General features: G+C 42.1%; 1 protein-coding gene across 1 annotated transcript in view; it reads right to left on the minus strand.

The window, feature by feature from the left end:
- LOC139417536 (glutamate receptor-interacting protein 2-like) overlaps nucleotides 1-18,948 on the minus strand; it is a 75,881-nt gene that overhangs the window by 30,898 nt on the left and 26,035 nt on the right. The window contains exons 9-11 of the mRNA XM_071166787.1: nucleotides 9,809-9,954; nucleotides 5,724-5,871; nucleotides 5,386-5,555 (exon numbers count right to left, since the gene is read on the minus strand). Coding sequence (XP_071022888.1) covers nucleotides 5,386-5,555; nucleotides 5,724-5,871; nucleotides 9,809-9,954 — 464 coding nt within the window. The remainder of the gene's footprint in view (nucleotides 1-5,385; nucleotides 5,556-5,723; nucleotides 5,872-9,808; nucleotides 9,955-18,948) is intronic.

Here is an 18,948-nt window from a genome sequence, read left to right on the forward strand (position 1 = left end):
TACTCACCCAAGCCTCTCCAGGTTCTCCTTTACCCAAATCCAGATAGCAGATGTTCTGAAAGAGCTGCAAAACCTGGTCCCGTACAAATCAGCTGGGTTTGACAATCTGGACCCTCTATTTCTGAAACTATCCGCCGCCATTGTCGCAACCCCTATTACCAGCCTGTTCAACCTCTCTTTCATATCGTCTGAGATCCCCAAGGATTGGAAAGCTGCTGCAGTCATCCCCCTCTTCAAAGGGGGAGACACCCTGGACCCAAACTGTTACAGACCTATATCCATCCTGCCCTGCCTATCTAAGGTCTTCGAAAGCCAAGTCAACAAACAGGTCACTGACCATCTCGAATCCCACCGTACCTTCTCCGCTGTGCAATCTGGTTTCGGAGCCGGTCACGGGTGCACCTCAGCCACGCTCAAGGTACTAAACGATATCATAACCGCCATCGATAAAAGACAGTACTGTGCAGCCGTCTTCATCGACCTTGCCAAGGCTTTCGACTCTGTCAATCACCATATTCTTATCGGCAGACTCAGTAGCCTCGGTTTTTCTGATGACTGCCTTGCCTGGTTCACCAACTACTTTGCAGACAGAGTTCAGTGTGCCAAATCGGAGGGCATGCTGTCCGGTCCTCTGGCAGTCTCTATGGGGGTGCCACAGGGTTCAATTCTCGGGCCGACTCTTTTCTCTGTATATATCAATGATGTTGCTCTTGCTGCGGGCGATTCCCTGATCCACCTCTACGCAGACGACACCATTCTATATACTTCCGGCCCGTCCTTGGACACTGTGCTATCTAACCTCCAAACAAGCTTCAATGCCATACAACACTCCTTCCGTGGCCTCCAACTGCTCTTAAACGCTAGTAAAACCAAATGCATGCTTTTCAACCGTTCGCTGCCTGCACCCGCACGCCTGACTAGCATCACCACCCTGGATGGTTCCGACCTTGAATATGTGGACATCTATAAGTACCTAGGTGTCTGGCTAGACTGTAAACTCTCCTTCCAGACTCATATCAAACATCTCCAATCGAAAATCAAATCTAGAGTCAGCTTTCTATTCCGCAACAAAGCCTCCTTCACTCACGCCGCCAAACTTACCCTAGTAAAACTGACTATCCTACCGATCCTCGACTTTGGCGATGTCATCTACAAAATTGCTTCCAACACTCTACTGAGCAAACTGGATGCAGTTTATCACAGTGCCATCCGTTTTGTCACTAAAGCACCTTATACCACCCACCACTGCGACCTGTATGCTCTAGTCGGCTGGCCCTCGCTACATATTCGTCGCCAGACCCACTGGCTCCAGGTCATCTACAAGTCCATGCTAGGTAAAGCTCCACCTTATCTCAGTTCACTGGTCACGATGGCAACACCCACCCGTAACACGCGCTCCAGCAGGTGTATCTCACTGATCATCCCTAAAGCCAACACCTAATTTGGCCGCCTTTCGTTCCAGTTCTCTGCTGCCTGTGACTGGAACGAATTGCAAAAATATCTGAAGTTGGAGACTTTTATCTCCCTCACCAACTTCAAACATCTGCTATCTGAGCAGCTAACCGATCGCTGCAGCTGTACATAGTCTATCGGTAAATAGCCCACCCATTTTTACCTACCTCATCCCCATACTGTTTTTATTTATTTTATTTTCTGCTCTTTTGCACACCAATATCTCTACCTGTACATGACCATCTGATCATTTATCACTCCAGTGTTAATCTGCAAAATTGTAATTATTCGCCTACCTCCTCATGCCTTTTGCACACAATGTATATAGACTCTCCTTTTTTCTACTGTGTTATTGACTTGTTAATTGTTTACTCCATGTGTAACTCTGTGTTGTCTGTTCACACTGCTATGCTTTATCTTGGCCAGGTCGCAGTTGCAAATGAGAACTTGTTCTCAACTAGCCTACCTGGTTAAATAAAGGTGAAATAAAAATAAATACAAATAAAAATAAAATAATGGCAATCAGGCTACCTCTGGCGAGCACATGGAGGGCTGTGTGGTCCCCCAAAGAAATGCCACCCCACACCATGACTGACCCACCGCCAAACCGGTCATGCTGGAGGATGTTGCAGGCAGCAGAACGTTCTCCAGACTGTCACGTCTGTCACATGTGCTCAGAGTGAACCTGCTTTCATCTGTGAAGAGCACAGTGGCGAATTTGCCAATCTTGGTGTTCTCTGGCAAATGCCAAACGTCCTGCACGGTGTTGGGCTGTAAGCACAACCCCCACCTGTGGACGTCGGGTTTCTGACTGTTTGAGCAGACACATGCACATTTGTGGCCTGCTGGAGGTCATTTTGCAGGGCTCTGGCAGTGCTCCTCCTGCTCCTCCTTGCACAAAGGCGGAGGTAGCGGTCCTGCTGCTGGGTTGTTGCCCTCCTACGGCCTCCTCCACGTCTCCTGATCTACTGGCCTGTCTCCTGGTTGCGCCTCCATGCTCTGGACACTACGCTGACAGACACAGCAAACCTTCTTGCCACAGCTCGCATTGATGTACCATCCTGGATGAGCTGCACTACCTGAGCCACTTGTGTGAGTTGTAGACTCCGTCTCATGCTACCACTAGAGTGAAAGCACCGCCAGCATTCAAAAGTGACCAAAACATCAGCCAGGAGGCATAGGAACTGAGAAGTGGGCTGTGGTTATCACCTGCAGAACCACTCCTTTATTGGGGGTGTCTTGCTAATTGCCTATAATTTGTCTATTCCATTTGCACAACAGCAAGTGAAATTTATTGTCAATCAGTGATGCTTCCTAAGTGGACAGTTTGATTTCACAGAAGTGTGATTGACTTGGAGTTACATTGTGTTGTTTATTTTTTTGAGCAGTGTAGTTACTCCACAATACTAACCTAAATGACAGCGAAAAGAAGGACGCCTGTACAGAATAAAAATATTCCACAACATCCATCCTGTTTGCAATAAGGCACTAAAGTGAAACTGCTAAAAATGTTGCAAGGCAATTAACTATATGTTCTGAATACAAAGCATTATGTTGGAGGCAAATCCAACAACATGTCACTGAGTACCACTCTTCATACACTACAAAAGTATGTGGACACCCCTTCAAATTAGTGGATTCAGCTATTTCAGCCACATGAATAAAACCAAGCACACAACCATGCAATGTCTAAACACAAACATCGGCAGTAGAATGGCCTGTAGTAAAGAGCTCAGTGATTTTCAATGTGGCACCATCATAGGATGCCACCTTTCCAACAAACTTCTGCCCTAGAGCTGCCCCAGTCAACTGTAAGTGCTGTTATTATGAAGTGTGAACGTCTAGGAGAAACAACGGCTCAGCCGCAAAGTGGTAGACCACACAAGCTCACAGAACAGGACCACTGAGTGCTGAAACGCGTAGCCTGTAAAAATTGTCTGTCCTCGGTTACAACAATCACTACCGAGTTACAAATTGCCTCATGGAGCAACGTCAGCACAAGAACTGTTCATTGGGAGCATCTTGAAAAGGGTTTCCATGGCCGAGCAGCCACACACAAGTCTAAGATCACCATTCGCAATGCCAAGCGTCGGCTGGAGTGGTGTAAAGGTCATCACCATTGGACTCTGGAGCAGTAGAAACTCCTTCTCTGGAGTGATGAATCGCGCTTCACCATCTGGCAGTCCGACGGACGAATCTGGGTTTGGCAGATGCCAGAAAAACTCTACCTGCCCCAATGCATAGTGCCAACTTTAAAGTTTGGTGGAGGGAGGAATAATGGTCTGGGGCTGTTTTTCATGGTTCGGGCTAGGCACCTTAGTTCCAGTGAAGGGAAATCTTAGCACTACAGCATACAATGACATTCTAGACGGTTCTATGCTTCCAACATTGTGGCATCAGTTTGGGGAAGGCCTTTTCCTGTTTCAGCATGACAATGCCACCATGCACAAAGCGAGGTCCATAGAGAAATGGTTTGTCGAGATCAGTGTGGAAGAACTTGACTGGCCTGCACAGAGCCCTGACCTCAACCCCATCAAAAACCTTTGGGATGAATTGGAACACCGACTGCGAGCCAGGCCTAATCGTCCAACATCAGTGCCAGACTTCGCTAATACGCTTGTGGCTACGGGAAGCAAGTCCCCGTAGAAATGTTCCAACATCTAGTGGAAAACCTTCTTGGACAAATGAAGGCTGTAATAGAAGCAAAGGGGGACCAACTCCCTATTATGATTTTGGAATAAGATGTTTGACGAGTAAGTGTCCACATACCATGTAGTTTATTTTCAAGAATGGTGGCGTCTGCATCATTAGTATGCTGGTCATCTGCAAGGAATAGGGAATTTGTTTAGATAAAAATAAACAGAATAAAGCTAAGCACAGGCAAAATCCTACAGGAAAACAGGGTTCAGTCTGCTTTCCAACAGACACTGGGAGACAAATTCACCTTGCAGCAGGACAATAACCTAAAACACAAGGCCAAATATACACTGATTTACTTACCAAGATGACATTGAATCTTCCCGAGTGGTCTAGTTACAGTTTTGACTTAAATTGGCTTAAACATCTATGGCAAAAACTTGAAAATGGCTGACTAGCAATGATCAACAACCAACTTGAAAGAGATTGAAGAATGAAAAAAAATGATCAATGTGCAAATACTGTAAAATCCAGGTGTGCAAGTCTTTTAAGAGACTTACCCAGAAAGACTCGCTTCCAAATGTGATTCTTACATGTATTGACTCAGGGGGGTGAATACTAACAGTACCAGTCAAAAGTTTGGACAATATTCCTCATTCGTTTTTCTTTATTTTTTACTATTTTCTACATTGTAGAATAATAGTGAAGACATCAAAACTATGAAATAACACATATGGAATCATGTTGTAACTAAAAATGAGGTGATACCTCATGAAGCTGGTTGAGAAAATGCCAAGAGTGTGCAAAGCTCTCATCAAGGCAAAGGGTGGCTAATTTGAAGAATCTCAAATATAAAATATATTTGGATTTAACACTTTTTTGGTTACAAAATTATTCAATATGTGTTATTTCATAGTTTTGATGTCCTCACTATTATTCTACAATGTAGAAAATAGCAAACAATAAAGAAAAACCGTTGGAGGAGATGTGTCCAAACTTTTGACTGGTACTGTATGTGACTTAGATATTTCTGTATCTAATTTTCAATACATTTGTAAAAATATCTAAAATCATGTTTTCACTTTGTCATTATGGGGTAAAAAAATAAATAATAATCTACTCCATTTTGAAGTCATTCTATAACAACAAAATATGGAATAAGTTAAGGGGTACTTTCTGAAGCCATTGTACATAGAAAACTACCTAAACATTACATAAACAAAGTCCTGTGAGGAGCGGAGGAGCGGACGCCTTGAAGTGTGTTGGGATATGGCTCAAGTCCTCTGATAGACTGACCTGTGTCTTGGGGTCTCATGGGAAGTCTGCTCTGATTGGCTGGAAGGATCTCCAATTTGACAATGTCAGAGGTTTGGGCCAATAGCTGCGTGGCCTCCATCAGGGAAAGGTGCTCAGTGCTGGTCCCGTCTATAGACAGAATGAGATCACCTATATGCAATGCCCCACACCTGAGAGAAAGAGGGGGTAAGAAAGGGACAGACAGAGAGGGATTTGAAAGGAGAAAAGCTTATCACATTTACTCTAAAGCTTCTCAATTGTCGTGCAAAATACAGTATGGTCTCTTTGGTACTCAAGTAAAAAGTGAGACATTGTTTGTGACAGGTGGCTTGCCTCACCTTTCCACCACACTGGCTTGTTTGATCTTGTCGATGACGATGACCTGTTTGTTCCTGTACACAGCAGTAGCTAGGCTAACACCCAGGCTGGCTGCAGGACACTTCACTATCTCCACCAGTAGGGGGCCAGAGGCCTGCTGCACTGACTCTGAGAGACACAGACATACACAACATTAGGGGGGAACATCCATAGTACTGTAACGAATTGACGAGGTCGCTTGGTGTTGGGTTAAGGTTGCGACAGTATAAAGTGATGAAATCCGTGTCTGAGTACTTAGGACATATTGGAAATGTGAGCAAGACAATGGAGCTGATCATGGTTTACAGGAAAAGGAGGGCCGAACAGGCCCTCATTAACATGCACGGGCTGTAGTAGAGTGGGCCGAGAGTTTCAAGTTCCTTAGTGTTCACATCACCAACAAATTATCATGGTCCAAACATACCAAGACAGTCGTGAAGAGGGTACGACAAAACCTTTTCCCCCTCAGGAGACTGAAAAGATTTGGCATGGGTCCACAGATCTTCAAAATGTTCTACAGCTGCACCATCAAGAGCATCAAGACCGGTTGCATCACTGCCTGGTATGGCAACTGCTCGGCATCGATAAAGCACTAAAGAGGGTAGTGAGAAATGCCAGTACATCACTGGGGCCAAGCTTCCTGCCATCCAGGACCTACACAATAGACGGTGTGAGAGGAAAGCCCTGAAAATTGTCAGAGTCTCACCCAAGTTATAGACTGTTCTCTCTGCTACCGCACGGCAAATGGTACCAGAGCTCCAAGTCTAGGACCAAAAGGATCCTCAACAGAAAGAAAGGAGGACTCTTCATATAATTGATTAAAATGCCTTTATTAGTATGGCATGTTCAATAGGCTCCTCAACAGCTTCTACCCCCAAGTCATAAGACTGCTGAACAATTAATAAAATCGCCACCGGCCAATTTACATTGACACACACCCCTCCCCTCCTTTTTTTTTACACTGCTGCTACCTGCTGTTTATTATCTATGCACCCCCACCAACATGTACAAATTACCTCAACTAACCTGTACCCCTGCACAATGACTCTGTACCGGTGCCCCTTGTATAGAGCCTCGTTATTGTTATTCTTATTGTGTTACCTTTTATTATACATTTTATTTTAGTCTACTTGGTAAATATTTTCTTAACTCTTCTTGAACTGCACTGTTGGTTAAGGGCTTGTAAGTAAGCATTTCATGGCAAAGTCTACACATGTTGTGTTCGGCACATGTGACAAATAAAGTTTGATTTGATACACATTTACTTTCTCTTATGGTGGAAAAATGCAAGATGATGTTATAATAGTTTTATTGCATCAAATGGTTGTTTTACGCAAATGAATAGAGGATTCTTATAACTATTGTGTGTGAGGATGGGCTTCTGGGAAATAACACTGACAGGAGATTTACAATGTCTTTTGGGTGATAAAACCTAAAGAACATTCCAGAGCATGAGTTAATGTTTCTGTTCTATATCGTACCAGGGAGACATGGCTCCAGTATGGAGTTGGGGGCCCAGACACTGGTCTCTACTGTACACAATGAAAACTGTTGATACAGCAGATACTGTCTGCTATGAATTATAGGTGCCTTTCATACTAATCTTAACCTTGTGACCCATTCTATACATCTGTTGTTTGTCATGTAGACTGAAAAGGGTGTGTCTTTGCTATAAAATACCTTTGTATCTTTGTTTCTCGGCGCTCTCAATGAATCATCTGAGGGTGATTCGTCGACCAGCCATCATTAACGTAGAGCAGTCAATCGATTCACTTTATATGTGTGTGTTGTTTTGACCTGCTCCCTTATTAATTTGCGAATGAAGATTTAGTTTAAGCATAACTCTGACTTGTGTGATAAGTTTGTCTCTCCTCATTTGATAGTAAAGAAATGAACCACCACACTCTTCACTATCTCCTCTCTCTAAACTGAAGAACCCATTATTTATTTCTGAGGGCATTTGGTTTGATAATGATGCTCTCCAAATATATTTGAAACAAGGATATTCCCTTTCACCTCAACCCACCTCACTTAACACTCAACTAGGGCAGTACAGAGGTCAATCTGTCTCAGCTGATGGCATATGAGACAACCTATCCAGTGATACAGAGAATCGACAGAGCTAGGGGCTTGCAGGGCAACGGAAACATCCTCTTGTCTGAGACCTTGTATGGGACTTGCGTACAACCTTGTCCTGCCTGGGGAGTGTCATCATGCCTGGGAAGTGTCATCGTACCAGAGGAGTGTCCCAGGCCCGGGCTGACTAACCCAGGCACGACTGTCACTGACTTATAGCTGTACTGAGGGGCATGTGCTGCTTGCCAGATGAAGGTAGTAAAATCATTTTCATATTGGAGGAGAACAGACTGAAGGGCTATTTGACCTTTGACCTCACCAAACGGATGCAATCTCTGTCCTCAACATTCTGTTTCTTCCGAGGGGCTCGCTCTAAAGCAAGAACGTCTGTCTGTCTGTCTCCGAAAGCACTAGTGTTAATTAGGACTAATTCAGGTATATGAAAGCCCAGATCTCCATTTGCTTTTTAACTTAATTAAGAAGAATAAAATAATTAGACGCAACCCGCAAAATGTATATACAGTGCCTTGCGAAAGTATTCGGCCCCCTTGAACTTTGCGACCTTTTGCCACATTTCAGGCTTGAAACATAAAGATATAAAACTGTATTTTTTTGGAAGAATCAACAACAAGTGGGACACAATCATGAAGTGGAATGACATTTATTGGATATTTCAAACTTTTTTAACAAATCAAAAACTGAAAAATTGGGCGTGCAAAATTATTCAGCCCCCTTAAGTTAATACTTTGTGGCGCCACCTTTTGCTGCGATTACAGCAGTAAGTCGCTTGGGGTATGTCTCTATCAGTTTTGGACATCGAGAGACTGAAGCAGGCCCAAACCATGATGCTGCCACCACCATGTTTGACAGTGGGGATGGTGTGTTCAGGGTGATGAGCTGTGTTGCTTTTACGCCAAACATAACGTTTTGCATTGTTGCCAAAAAGTGCAACTTTGGTTTCATCTGACCAGAGCACCTTCTTCCACATGTTTGGTGTGTCTCCCAGGTGGCTTGTGGCAAACTTTAAACAACACTTTTTATGGATATCTTTAAGAAATGGCTTTCTTCTTGCCACTCTTCCATAAAGGCCAGATTTGTGCAATATACGACTGATTGTTGTCCTATGGACAGAGTCTCCCACCTCAGCTGTAGATCTCTGCAGTTCATCCAGAGTGATCATGGGCCTCTTGGCTGCATCTCTGATCAGTCTTCTCCTTGTATGAGCTGAAAGTTTAGAGGGACGGCCAGGTCTTGGTAGATTTGCAGTGGTCTGATACTCCTTCCATTTCAATATTATCGCTTGCACAGTGCTCCTTGGGATGTTTAAAGCTTGGGAAATCTTTTTGTATCCAAATCCGGCTTTAAACGTCTTCACAACAGTATCTCGGACCTGCCTGGTGTGTTCCTTGTTCTTCTCTGCGCTTTTAACGGACCTCTGAGACTATCACAGTGCAGGTGCATTTATACGGAGACTTGATTACACACAGGTGGATTGTATTTATCATCATTAGTCATTTAGGTCAACATTGGATCATTCAGAGATCCTCACTGAACTTCTGGAGAGAGTTTGCTGCACTGAAAGTAAAGGGGCTGAATAATTTTGCACGCCCAATTTTTCAGTTTTTGATTTGTTAAAAAAGTTTGAAATATCCAATAAATGTCGTTCCACTTCATGATTGTGTCCCACTTGTTGTTGATTCTTCACAAAAAAATACAGTTTTATATCTTTATGTTTGAAGCCTGAAATGTGGCAAAAGGTCGCAAAGTTCAAGGGGGCCGAATACTTTCGCAAGGCACTGTATGTACCTGCTGTACCATTCATACTCCGTGTTTTTGGAGCTGTGTGAATCCTGGGGTTGCGTCTTGCGCAGACAACACTCGAATACATTCTTGTGGAACTGACACGTTATTTACCCTCAGAGCGATGTTGCCCGGCCTGGGCTGCCGTATTCTCACATATCCCCCCTCTGCCAGGCGTGTGTGTGCTCACCCATGAGGGAGACATCATACTCAATCAGGAACAGGGCTTCCTGGCTACACTGCATCAGCATAGTCAGAGCGTCAGCATGCTTCTCTCGGTGTAAGGGCTTCCCGCCTATGCTCAGCACACGGTCACCAGCCTTCAGTGTGCCCTCTCTGGTAAAGAGATGGGAGGGGGCATTGAAAAAAGAGAGAAAGGAGAGAGAGGAGAGAGAAAGTGTAAATGTAAAGGAGGGCAGTGAATATAGGCACTCAGTCCACACAGATGGCCATCTTTCTGTTTGCTGTCTCTGGGAAAAAATTACAATTTCAAAAGGAAAGAAAGGGGAAGAAGGGGGTGTTTTGTACTCTCTCTGGTAAAGAGAGATTCTATCTCTGACCTTTCAGGAAATGAACAAACATAATTAATATCAATATATTATCTCATGGTGTACACTATACTCACCATGTCACTGCTTGCTATACAAAAGTCATGTTGCCCTCAATATTCTGAGAAATCTTGGAACAGTGCAGTACAGCATTCAGTTAGCTAGTCCCTAGCCTTAGGATGAAGCTTGCCCTTTATACTGTGAATGTGGATTTAACATTAATGCATGACTGCATTTCCATAGGTCTTTGAGGCAACGTGTATCCCTACATCTTTTCAATAGCATTTGCATTGAAACAAATGGCAAAGGAGCAAGGGTCAGGGTCAGCAAGCTATAAAGATTGCATACAGATCCATACACTGACTGAAATCAAGGCACTCCAGAGCATCTTAAATCACTTACTCAGTGTTATTTCTAGGCATAAGTAAGTCAGTCAGGGTCTCAACTCACTGTTAGTTCGGATAGTAGAATATACAATGTGCAATTTCGAAATTTGGTAATAAATCAGCAGTTTTCCTATTGGTATGTCAGTCACTGACAGGCAGTCAATTAGCCCATGTCAGCTAACATTTTATAGATTGCATGACCGAATTACTGACTGGAAGGCAAGGCACTGGCACAGGGGCCCCATTGATTTTGTTCGTCATGCTCATGGCAAAATTTGCTTTAAAACAAACATTTCCTCTCAATCCCATGGCAAAATGTTTAGAACTGCAGGAACATTTGCAATTTCTTCTCTCAACTCCAAATTAAAAGATGGTGCTGCAGTGGATAACGGCCGTTTCATGAGCTACTGACCAATTCTGCTATTTTGTGTTAATTTATGCTTATGTCTCCGCCATCTTTTCCTATGATCGAAAAAAGCTTTTGGACATCAGAACAGCGATCACTAATCTTGATTTGGATGAAGAGCTCTACTTCAACAAGTCACAGCTTTCCTGCTTACGCCGGACCAGACCCTAATTAATGGGACTTGAAAGAGGAAGTGGCGCCGAAAAAGAGGCAGGCTGCCTCCTAACGAGTTTATGTCTGCGCACAAATAGACCGCCATTGCCCTCTGTTCTGCTGGAGAATGTGCAGTTACTGGAGAACAAACTGGATGAACTCCGTTCGAGACTATACTATCAACAGGACCTGAAGAACTGTAATATTATTTGCTTCTCAGAGTCTTGGCTGAACAAGGACATGGATAATGTATATCTCGCATGTTTCTATATGCATCGTCTAGACCGGGCGGCAACCTCGGGTAAAAACTCAAACAGGAGGAACCAGTGTGGTTCAGTATGGAAATGGACCGATAAAGCAGATGCTAAGTTACAGGACAGTTTCACTAGCACAGACTGGAATATGTTCCGTGAGTCACCGGCTTCATACAGTAACTGCATCGACAACATCGTCCCCACAGTGACCATGCGTACATAACCCAACCACAAGCCTTGGATTACAGGCAACATCTGCACTGAGCTAAAGGCTAGAGCTGCCTCTTTCAAAGAGCGGGACACTAATCTGGACGCTTATAAGAAATCGCGCTACGACGAGCCATCAAATCAGGCAAAGATTAAATCCTACTACGCCGGCTCTGATTCTCGTCGGATGTGGCATGGCTTGCAAACTACCACGGATTACAAAGGGAAACCCAGCTGCGAGCCTACCAGACAAGCTAAATACCAATGCTCACTTCGAGGCAAACACTGAATCATGCATGAGATCACCAGCTGTTCCGATAACTGTGTGATCTCGCTCTTCGTAGCCGATATGAGTAAGACCTTTAAATAGGTTAACATTCACAAGGCCGCAGGGCCAGACGGATTACCAGGATGCGTACTCAGAGCATGCGCTGATCAAGGACATCAACCACCCGAGCCACTGCCTGTTCACCCCGCTATTATCCAGAAGGCGAGGTCAGTACAGGTGCATCAAAGCTGGGACCGAGAGATTGAAAAACAGCTTCTATCTCAAGGCCATCACACTGCTAAATAGCCATCTCCAGCACAATAATAATAATAATAAAATACCAAACGTTTCAAGCAGACTACCATAGTCCCTGTGCCCAAGAAGGTAAGGTAACCTGTCTAAATGACTATTGCCCCGTAGCACTCACATATGTAGCCATGAAATGCTTTTGAAGGCTGGTCATGGCTCACATCAACACCATCATTAAGTAAGATCAGAGACCTGGCAGTGTGGTCCCAGGACAACAACCTTTCCCTCAACTTCAGCAAGACAAAGGAGCTGATAGTGGACTACAGGAAACGGCGGGCTGAGCACGCCCCCATCCAGATCGGTGGGTTTGTTGTGGAGCGGGTCGAGAGCTTCAAGTTCCTCATGTCCACATGACTAAGGATTTTTATTTTATTTTATTATAAAACAAATTATTATTATTATTGTATTGAATATCCGAAACATACAATGTTGTTGCAGTGAAGACGCTCAACAACTACACCAAACCAGTCATCCAACAGACTCCCATTCAGAGTGACACACAGAAGCATCCAGGGTCAATGCCCTGCTCAAGGACACGTTGACAGATCTCCCACCAGGCCAAAAAACATGAACCAGAACCCTCCAAGATCCCCCACAGTTCCCTAATAGCTGCCTCTCAACCATTTGAGACCCCTCCCACAGTCCACTACCCCCCAAGAAGAAAAGGAAAAATACAATTAATTCCATTCTCCACCCCAAGAACCCCACTAAGCACCAACAACCAAGAGAATGAATTAAAGGGAAAAAAGAAAAAGACAGAAGAGAACAGCAAACAACAAAAGCAAAAAAAATAGTTAAAAATAAAAAATAAAATAAAAATAAGGACATCAAGGACGACTAAAATCAGAACAGCAATGCCAAATGTACAATATATGTTTGTGTGCATGTCTGCCACTATTACATGTATGTGTGTGTGTTCTTGTATAAGTTTATTTGAATGAGAGTGTGCGTATGTAAATGTGTACAAACACCTGCACGGCATCAGCCTCAGGCAAACCGGCATTAGCTGTAAAAACACTGCACTCAGTGTCATTCAAACATACTTTTTTTATTTTGCCATTTTTTTACTTTTATCTTTGACCATTATTTTATCTTCCGTACAGCACCTCCACTCCCACTTGTCTCCAATTCCACATCCCAAGCCTCAGCTCATCCCATCTACAGTTGAAGTCGGAAGTTTACATACAGTTAGGTTGGAGACATTAGAACACATTTTTCAACCACTCCACAAATGTCTTGTTAACAAACTATATAGTTTTGGCAAGTCGGTTAGGACATCTACTTTGTGCATGGCACAATTAATTTTTCCAAAAATTGTTTGCAGACGGATTATTTAACTTATAATTCACTGAATCACAATACCAGTGGGTCAGAAGTTTGCATACACTAAGTTGACTGTGCCTTTTAGAAGCTTGGAAAATTCCAGAAATGTATGTCATGGCTTTAGAAGCTTCTGATAGGCTAATTGACATAATTTGAGTCAATTGGAGGTGTACCTGTGGATGTATTTCAAGGCTTACCTTCAAACTCAGTGCCTCTTTGCTTGACATCATGGGAAAATCAATAGAAATCAGCCAAGACCTCAGAAAACAATTTGGAGACCTCCACAAATCTGGTTCATCCTTGGGATCAATTTCCAAACGCCTGAAGGTATGATGTTCATCTGTACAAAGAATAGTACGCAAGTATAACCTCTCTTGGTTAGGGGGCAGTATTTTGACATCCGGATGAAAAGCGTGCCCAAAGTAAACTGCCTGTTACTCAGGCCCAGAAGCTAAGATATGCATATATGGATAGAAAACACTCTAAAGTTTCTAAAACTGTTAAAATAATGTATGTGAGTATAACAGAACTGATTTGGCAGGCAAAACCCAGAGGAAAACCATCCAGGGAAAATAAAAATTGAGGTCTTAGGATTTTCCAATGGTTTTCTATGCGATACCCTTATTATTAGGAAACTGGTTGCAGTTACTATGGCTTCCACTAGATGTCAACAGTCTTTAGAAATTGTTCTATGTTTTTCTTTGAGAAATGAAGAAATAGTCCTATTCATTGGAAGTGTCACTCCAGATGGACTCTACTGTTTTGGTGCGTGTGAACAGGAACACCCTCCACGTTGTTTTTATCCGGTATTAGAAACAATTTATTCCGTCCGATTATTTACCTTTTAGGGTACCTGAGGTTGGATTAGGAACATTGTTCGAAATGTTTGGACCAAGTTTACAGGTAACTTATTAGATACTTTGTAGGCATGTTGGGCGAGTTGAAACCGGTGTATTTCTGAATCAAACGCGCCAAATAAATTGACATGTTTGGGACATAAAGAAGGACATTATTGAACAAACGGACCATTTGTGATGTTTCTGGGACATTTTGGAGTGCCAATAGAAGATGATCTTCAAAGGTAAGTCATTAATTATATCGCTATTCTGACTTTTGTGTCGCACTTGCCTGGTTGAAAAATGATTTTCATGTGTTTGTATGCGGGGCGCTGTCCTCAGAAAATCTCATGGTATGCTTTCGCCGTGAAGCCTTTTTGAAATCTGACACAGCTGCTGGATTAACAAGAAGTTAAGCTTTACTTTGATGTATAACACATATATTTTCAAGATTGTTCAATCTTTGAATTTAGTATTTTGAATTTTGCGCTCTGCAATTTCACGGGATGTTGGCCAGGTGGGACGTTACCATCCCGCCCGCCCATAAGAAGATAAACACCATGGAACCACGCAGCTGTCAAACCGCTCAGGAAGGAGACGCATTCTGTCTCCTAGAGATGAACGTACTTTAGTGATGAAAAGTGCAAATCAATCCCAGAACAACAGCAAAGGACCTTGTGAAGATGCTGGAGGAAACAGGTACACAAGTATCTATATCCACAGTAAAACGAGTCCTATATCGACATAACCTGAAAGGCCACTCAGCAAGGAAGAAGCCACTGCTCCAAAACCGCCATAAAAAAAGCCAGACTACGGTTTGCAACTGCACATGGGGACAAAGATCGTACTTTTTGGAGAAATGTCCTCTGGTCTGATGAGACAAAAATAGAACTGTTTGGCCATATCGTTATGCTTGGAGGAAAAAGGGGAGGCTTGCAAGCCGAAGAACACCATCCCAACTGTGAGGCACAGGGGTGGCCGCATCATGTTGAGGGGGTGCTTTGCTGCAGGAGGGACTGGTGTACCACACAAAATAGATGGCGTCATGAGAAAGGGAAATTATGTGGATATATTGAAGAAACATCTCAAGACCTCAGTCAGGAAGTTAAAGCTTGGTCGCAAATGTGTCTTCCAAATGGACAATGACCCCAAGCATACTTCAAAAGTTGTGGAAAAATGGCTTAAGGACAACAAAGTCAAGATATTGGAGTGGCCATCACAAAACCCTGACCTCAATCCTATAGAAAATCTGTGGGCAGAACTGAAAAAGCGTGTGCGAGCAAGGAGGCCTACAAACCTGACTCAAACCAGCTCTGTCAGGAGGAATGGGTCAAAATTCACCCAACTTATTGTGGGACGCTTGTGGAATGCTACCCAAAATGTTTGACCCATCTTAAACAATTTAAAGGCAATGCTTCCAAATACTAATTGAGTGTATGTAAACTTCTGACCCACTAGGAATGTGATGAAAAAAATTAAAGCTGAAATAAATCATTATCTCTGCTATTATTCTGACATTTCACATTTTTTAACGAAAGTGGTGATCCTAACTGACGTAAGACTGAATTTTCACAAGGATTAAATGTCAGGAATTGTGAAAAACTGAGTTTAAATATATTTGTCTAAGGTGTATGTAAACGTCCGACTTCAACTGTATCTCTGCTGGCCACCCTCCTTGGGTTTCAACGCAACACATATCTTTCAACTATGCTGTGATGTTTAACTTACAATTTCAATCCATCTAATTAAATAGGATCCACAGATTGCGAGTTGAAGAAAAAATATTTTACAAAGAGCATTAGTATATTAGTAATTTACTGACTCGGTCTCTCCAGATATCCTAACAGTACTATTTCTAGGGTCAATTTTAGATCAATGCTATGCATTTTCAGCCATTCCTGAACCTGAGATCAGAAACAGGGTACCTGAGGGCAATACCAAAATAAATGGTCTATTGATTCTGTATCCTCACAACAAAATCTGCAGAGCTTTGATGATTATATGCCCCAAATTTTTAACATTGTGTTGGTGACAAGAATTCTATATAATCATTTTAGCTGAAAAGCACAAAGTCTTGAATATTGCGTTGTTTTATATATCAACTCATACTCGTACCATGGAATCAGTACATCAAAAATCTCTTCCCAACTATTTTGCAACGTGTATGGCACAGTTGTTAGCATCCTGGTCCTCAAATGAAACTGGTATACTTTCCTATTTATGCTATTTTTATTCCTCTGACAGATTTGATCCTTTATATAGGACAGACAGACCAGTTCCATACCTCCTCCCGCTGCCACCTGCCTACTCCCTTTTTGGGGTAGTGCTGTAATCAATTGGTTGCACTCTTGAATTGAGCAGACCTTCCCGTAAAATTGTGATAACTGTGCAAAATACCCTTTTCAAACATCTTTCCCATAAATACAAGTATTTTATCAACCAGCGCATTTGAGTTCAGCCATAATATTTGTTGTAATATTTGTTCTATCTTTTCACGGGAATGAAATTGTAGCCAGCTCTGCAATGCTTGTTTGAAAAGGAGTGATACTTTGAAAAAAGTATAATTTTCAATTAATCGAAAATGAGACATGGCAGTCTGCAAAAAGGCCATTTTTAAACAATGAATGAGCTTTTCTTAGTAATCTACTTGAGAACCATTTTGGGTTCAAGTAAAACTTTTGAATAAGTGAAGCTTTTAGAGAGAGGTTTAGTGCTTTTATATTTAATAATCTCAACCCACCCGATTCATATTCATGATATAGATAGGCACGCTTTATTTTGTCTGGTTTAGCGTCCCAGATGAAGTGAAATATATTTTGCTCATATGATTTGAAAAACGAATAATCAGGAGTAGGCAGCACCATAAGTAAGTGAGTAGACTGAGATATGACTAAGGAGTTAATCAGGGCAATTTTTCCATAAATAGACAGGTATTTACCTCACCATGGTTGCAGGATCATGTCTATTTTTACAAGTTTTCTATTGAAATTTATTGTGGAGAGCTTATTTATATATTTTGTGATATGAATACCAAGTATGTCTACTTCACCATCAGCCCATTTTATAGGTAAACTGCAAAGTAATGTTAGTTGTATTTTTTAAAGATCCAATACGTAATATTGTACACTTATCATAATTAGGTTTTAGTCCAGAGAGCACAGAAAAGTTATCTAGATCTTCAATGAGACATTGCAGGAATCTAGCTTGTGGACTTAATATAAAACTTGAGTCATCGGCACCTTTGTTTTAAGCCTTGGATTTCTAATCCTCTTATGTTGTTGTTGGATCTGATTTTAATTGGTAGCATTTCGATGGCCATAACGAATAGATATGGTGACAGTGGACACCCTTGTTTAACTCTTGACAATTCAAAACTCTGAGAAGTAGCCGTTATTTACTATTTTACACCTGGGGCTGCTATACATTATTTTTTACCCATTTTATAAGAGAATCACCAAAATTTTTAAAAATCATACTTTATCAAATGCCTTTTCAAAATCCGTCATAAATACCAGGCCTGGCTTCTTAGATGTTTCATGATGTTCTATTATTTCTAGTAGTCGTATATTATGTCCAATATATCGTCCATGTAAAAAACCTGTCTGATCAGGATGAACAATACCTGGTGAAACCCTTTTAATTCTAGGTGCTATGCATTTTGCATCACAACTTTGAAGAGTAAGGGGCCTCCAAATGTTTTTTTTGTTACAGACTGGGTCTTTATATTTGCCATCTGGGTCTTGTTTTAATAATAGAGAAATCAGACCTTCCTGCGGAGTACCTGACAAACCATTTCTATAGGAGTAGTTAAAACAACCTAGCAATGGCGCTTTTAATATACAATACTTATTTTCCACCATAATTTGCAAATAAATTCATAAAAAATCCTACAATGTGATTTTCTGGATTTTTGTTTCTAATTTTGTCTGTCATAGTTGAAGTGTACCTATGATGAAAATTACAGGCCTATCTCATCTTTTTAAGTGGGAGAACTTGCACAATTGGTGTCTGACTAAATACTTTTTTGCCCCACTGTATAAACTTATAGACAAATAAATAAAAAAGATAGACAAACAATAAACATATTAAATTATAAAACTGTTCGACAAGAGAGTGTGACACAGCACAGGCAATGACAAAGATCATTAGCACCATTAGTACCAGCATTAGAAGTCACTACGATAATATACAGCTCTGGGAAAAATTAAGAGACCAGTCCAAATTAAGAGACCAGTCCAAATTAAGAGACCATTCTTAATTTTTTCCAGAGCTGTATTAATGTAGCCTACTGATACACTAATGATAGTGAGTATGATAATAGAGTCTTTTCTTTACAAAGGAAGCAGCAGCAGCACTAGAAAGGTGGAGAAGGAAGCAGCAGCAGCACTAGAAAGGTGGAGAAGGAAGCAGCAGCAGCACTAGAAAGGTGGAGAAGGAAGCAGCAGCAGCACTAGAAAGGTGAAGAAGGAAGCAGCAGCAGCAGCACTAGAGAGGTGGAGAAGGAAGCAGCAGCAGCACTAGAAAGGTGGAGAAGGAAGCAGCAGCACTAGAAAGGTGGAGAAGGAAGCAGCAGCAGCACTAGAGAGGTGGAGAAGGAAGCAGCAGCAGCACTAGAGAGGTGGAGAAGGAAGCAGCAGCAG

This window comes from Oncorhynchus clarkii, chromosome 9, assembly GCF_045791955.1.
Source record: "Oncorhynchus clarkii lewisi isolate Uvic-CL-2024 chromosome 9, UVic_Ocla_1.0, whole genome shotgun sequence".
Classification (NCBI taxonomy): domain Eukaryota; kingdom Metazoa; phylum Chordata; class Actinopteri; order Salmoniformes; family Salmonidae; genus Oncorhynchus; species Oncorhynchus clarkii.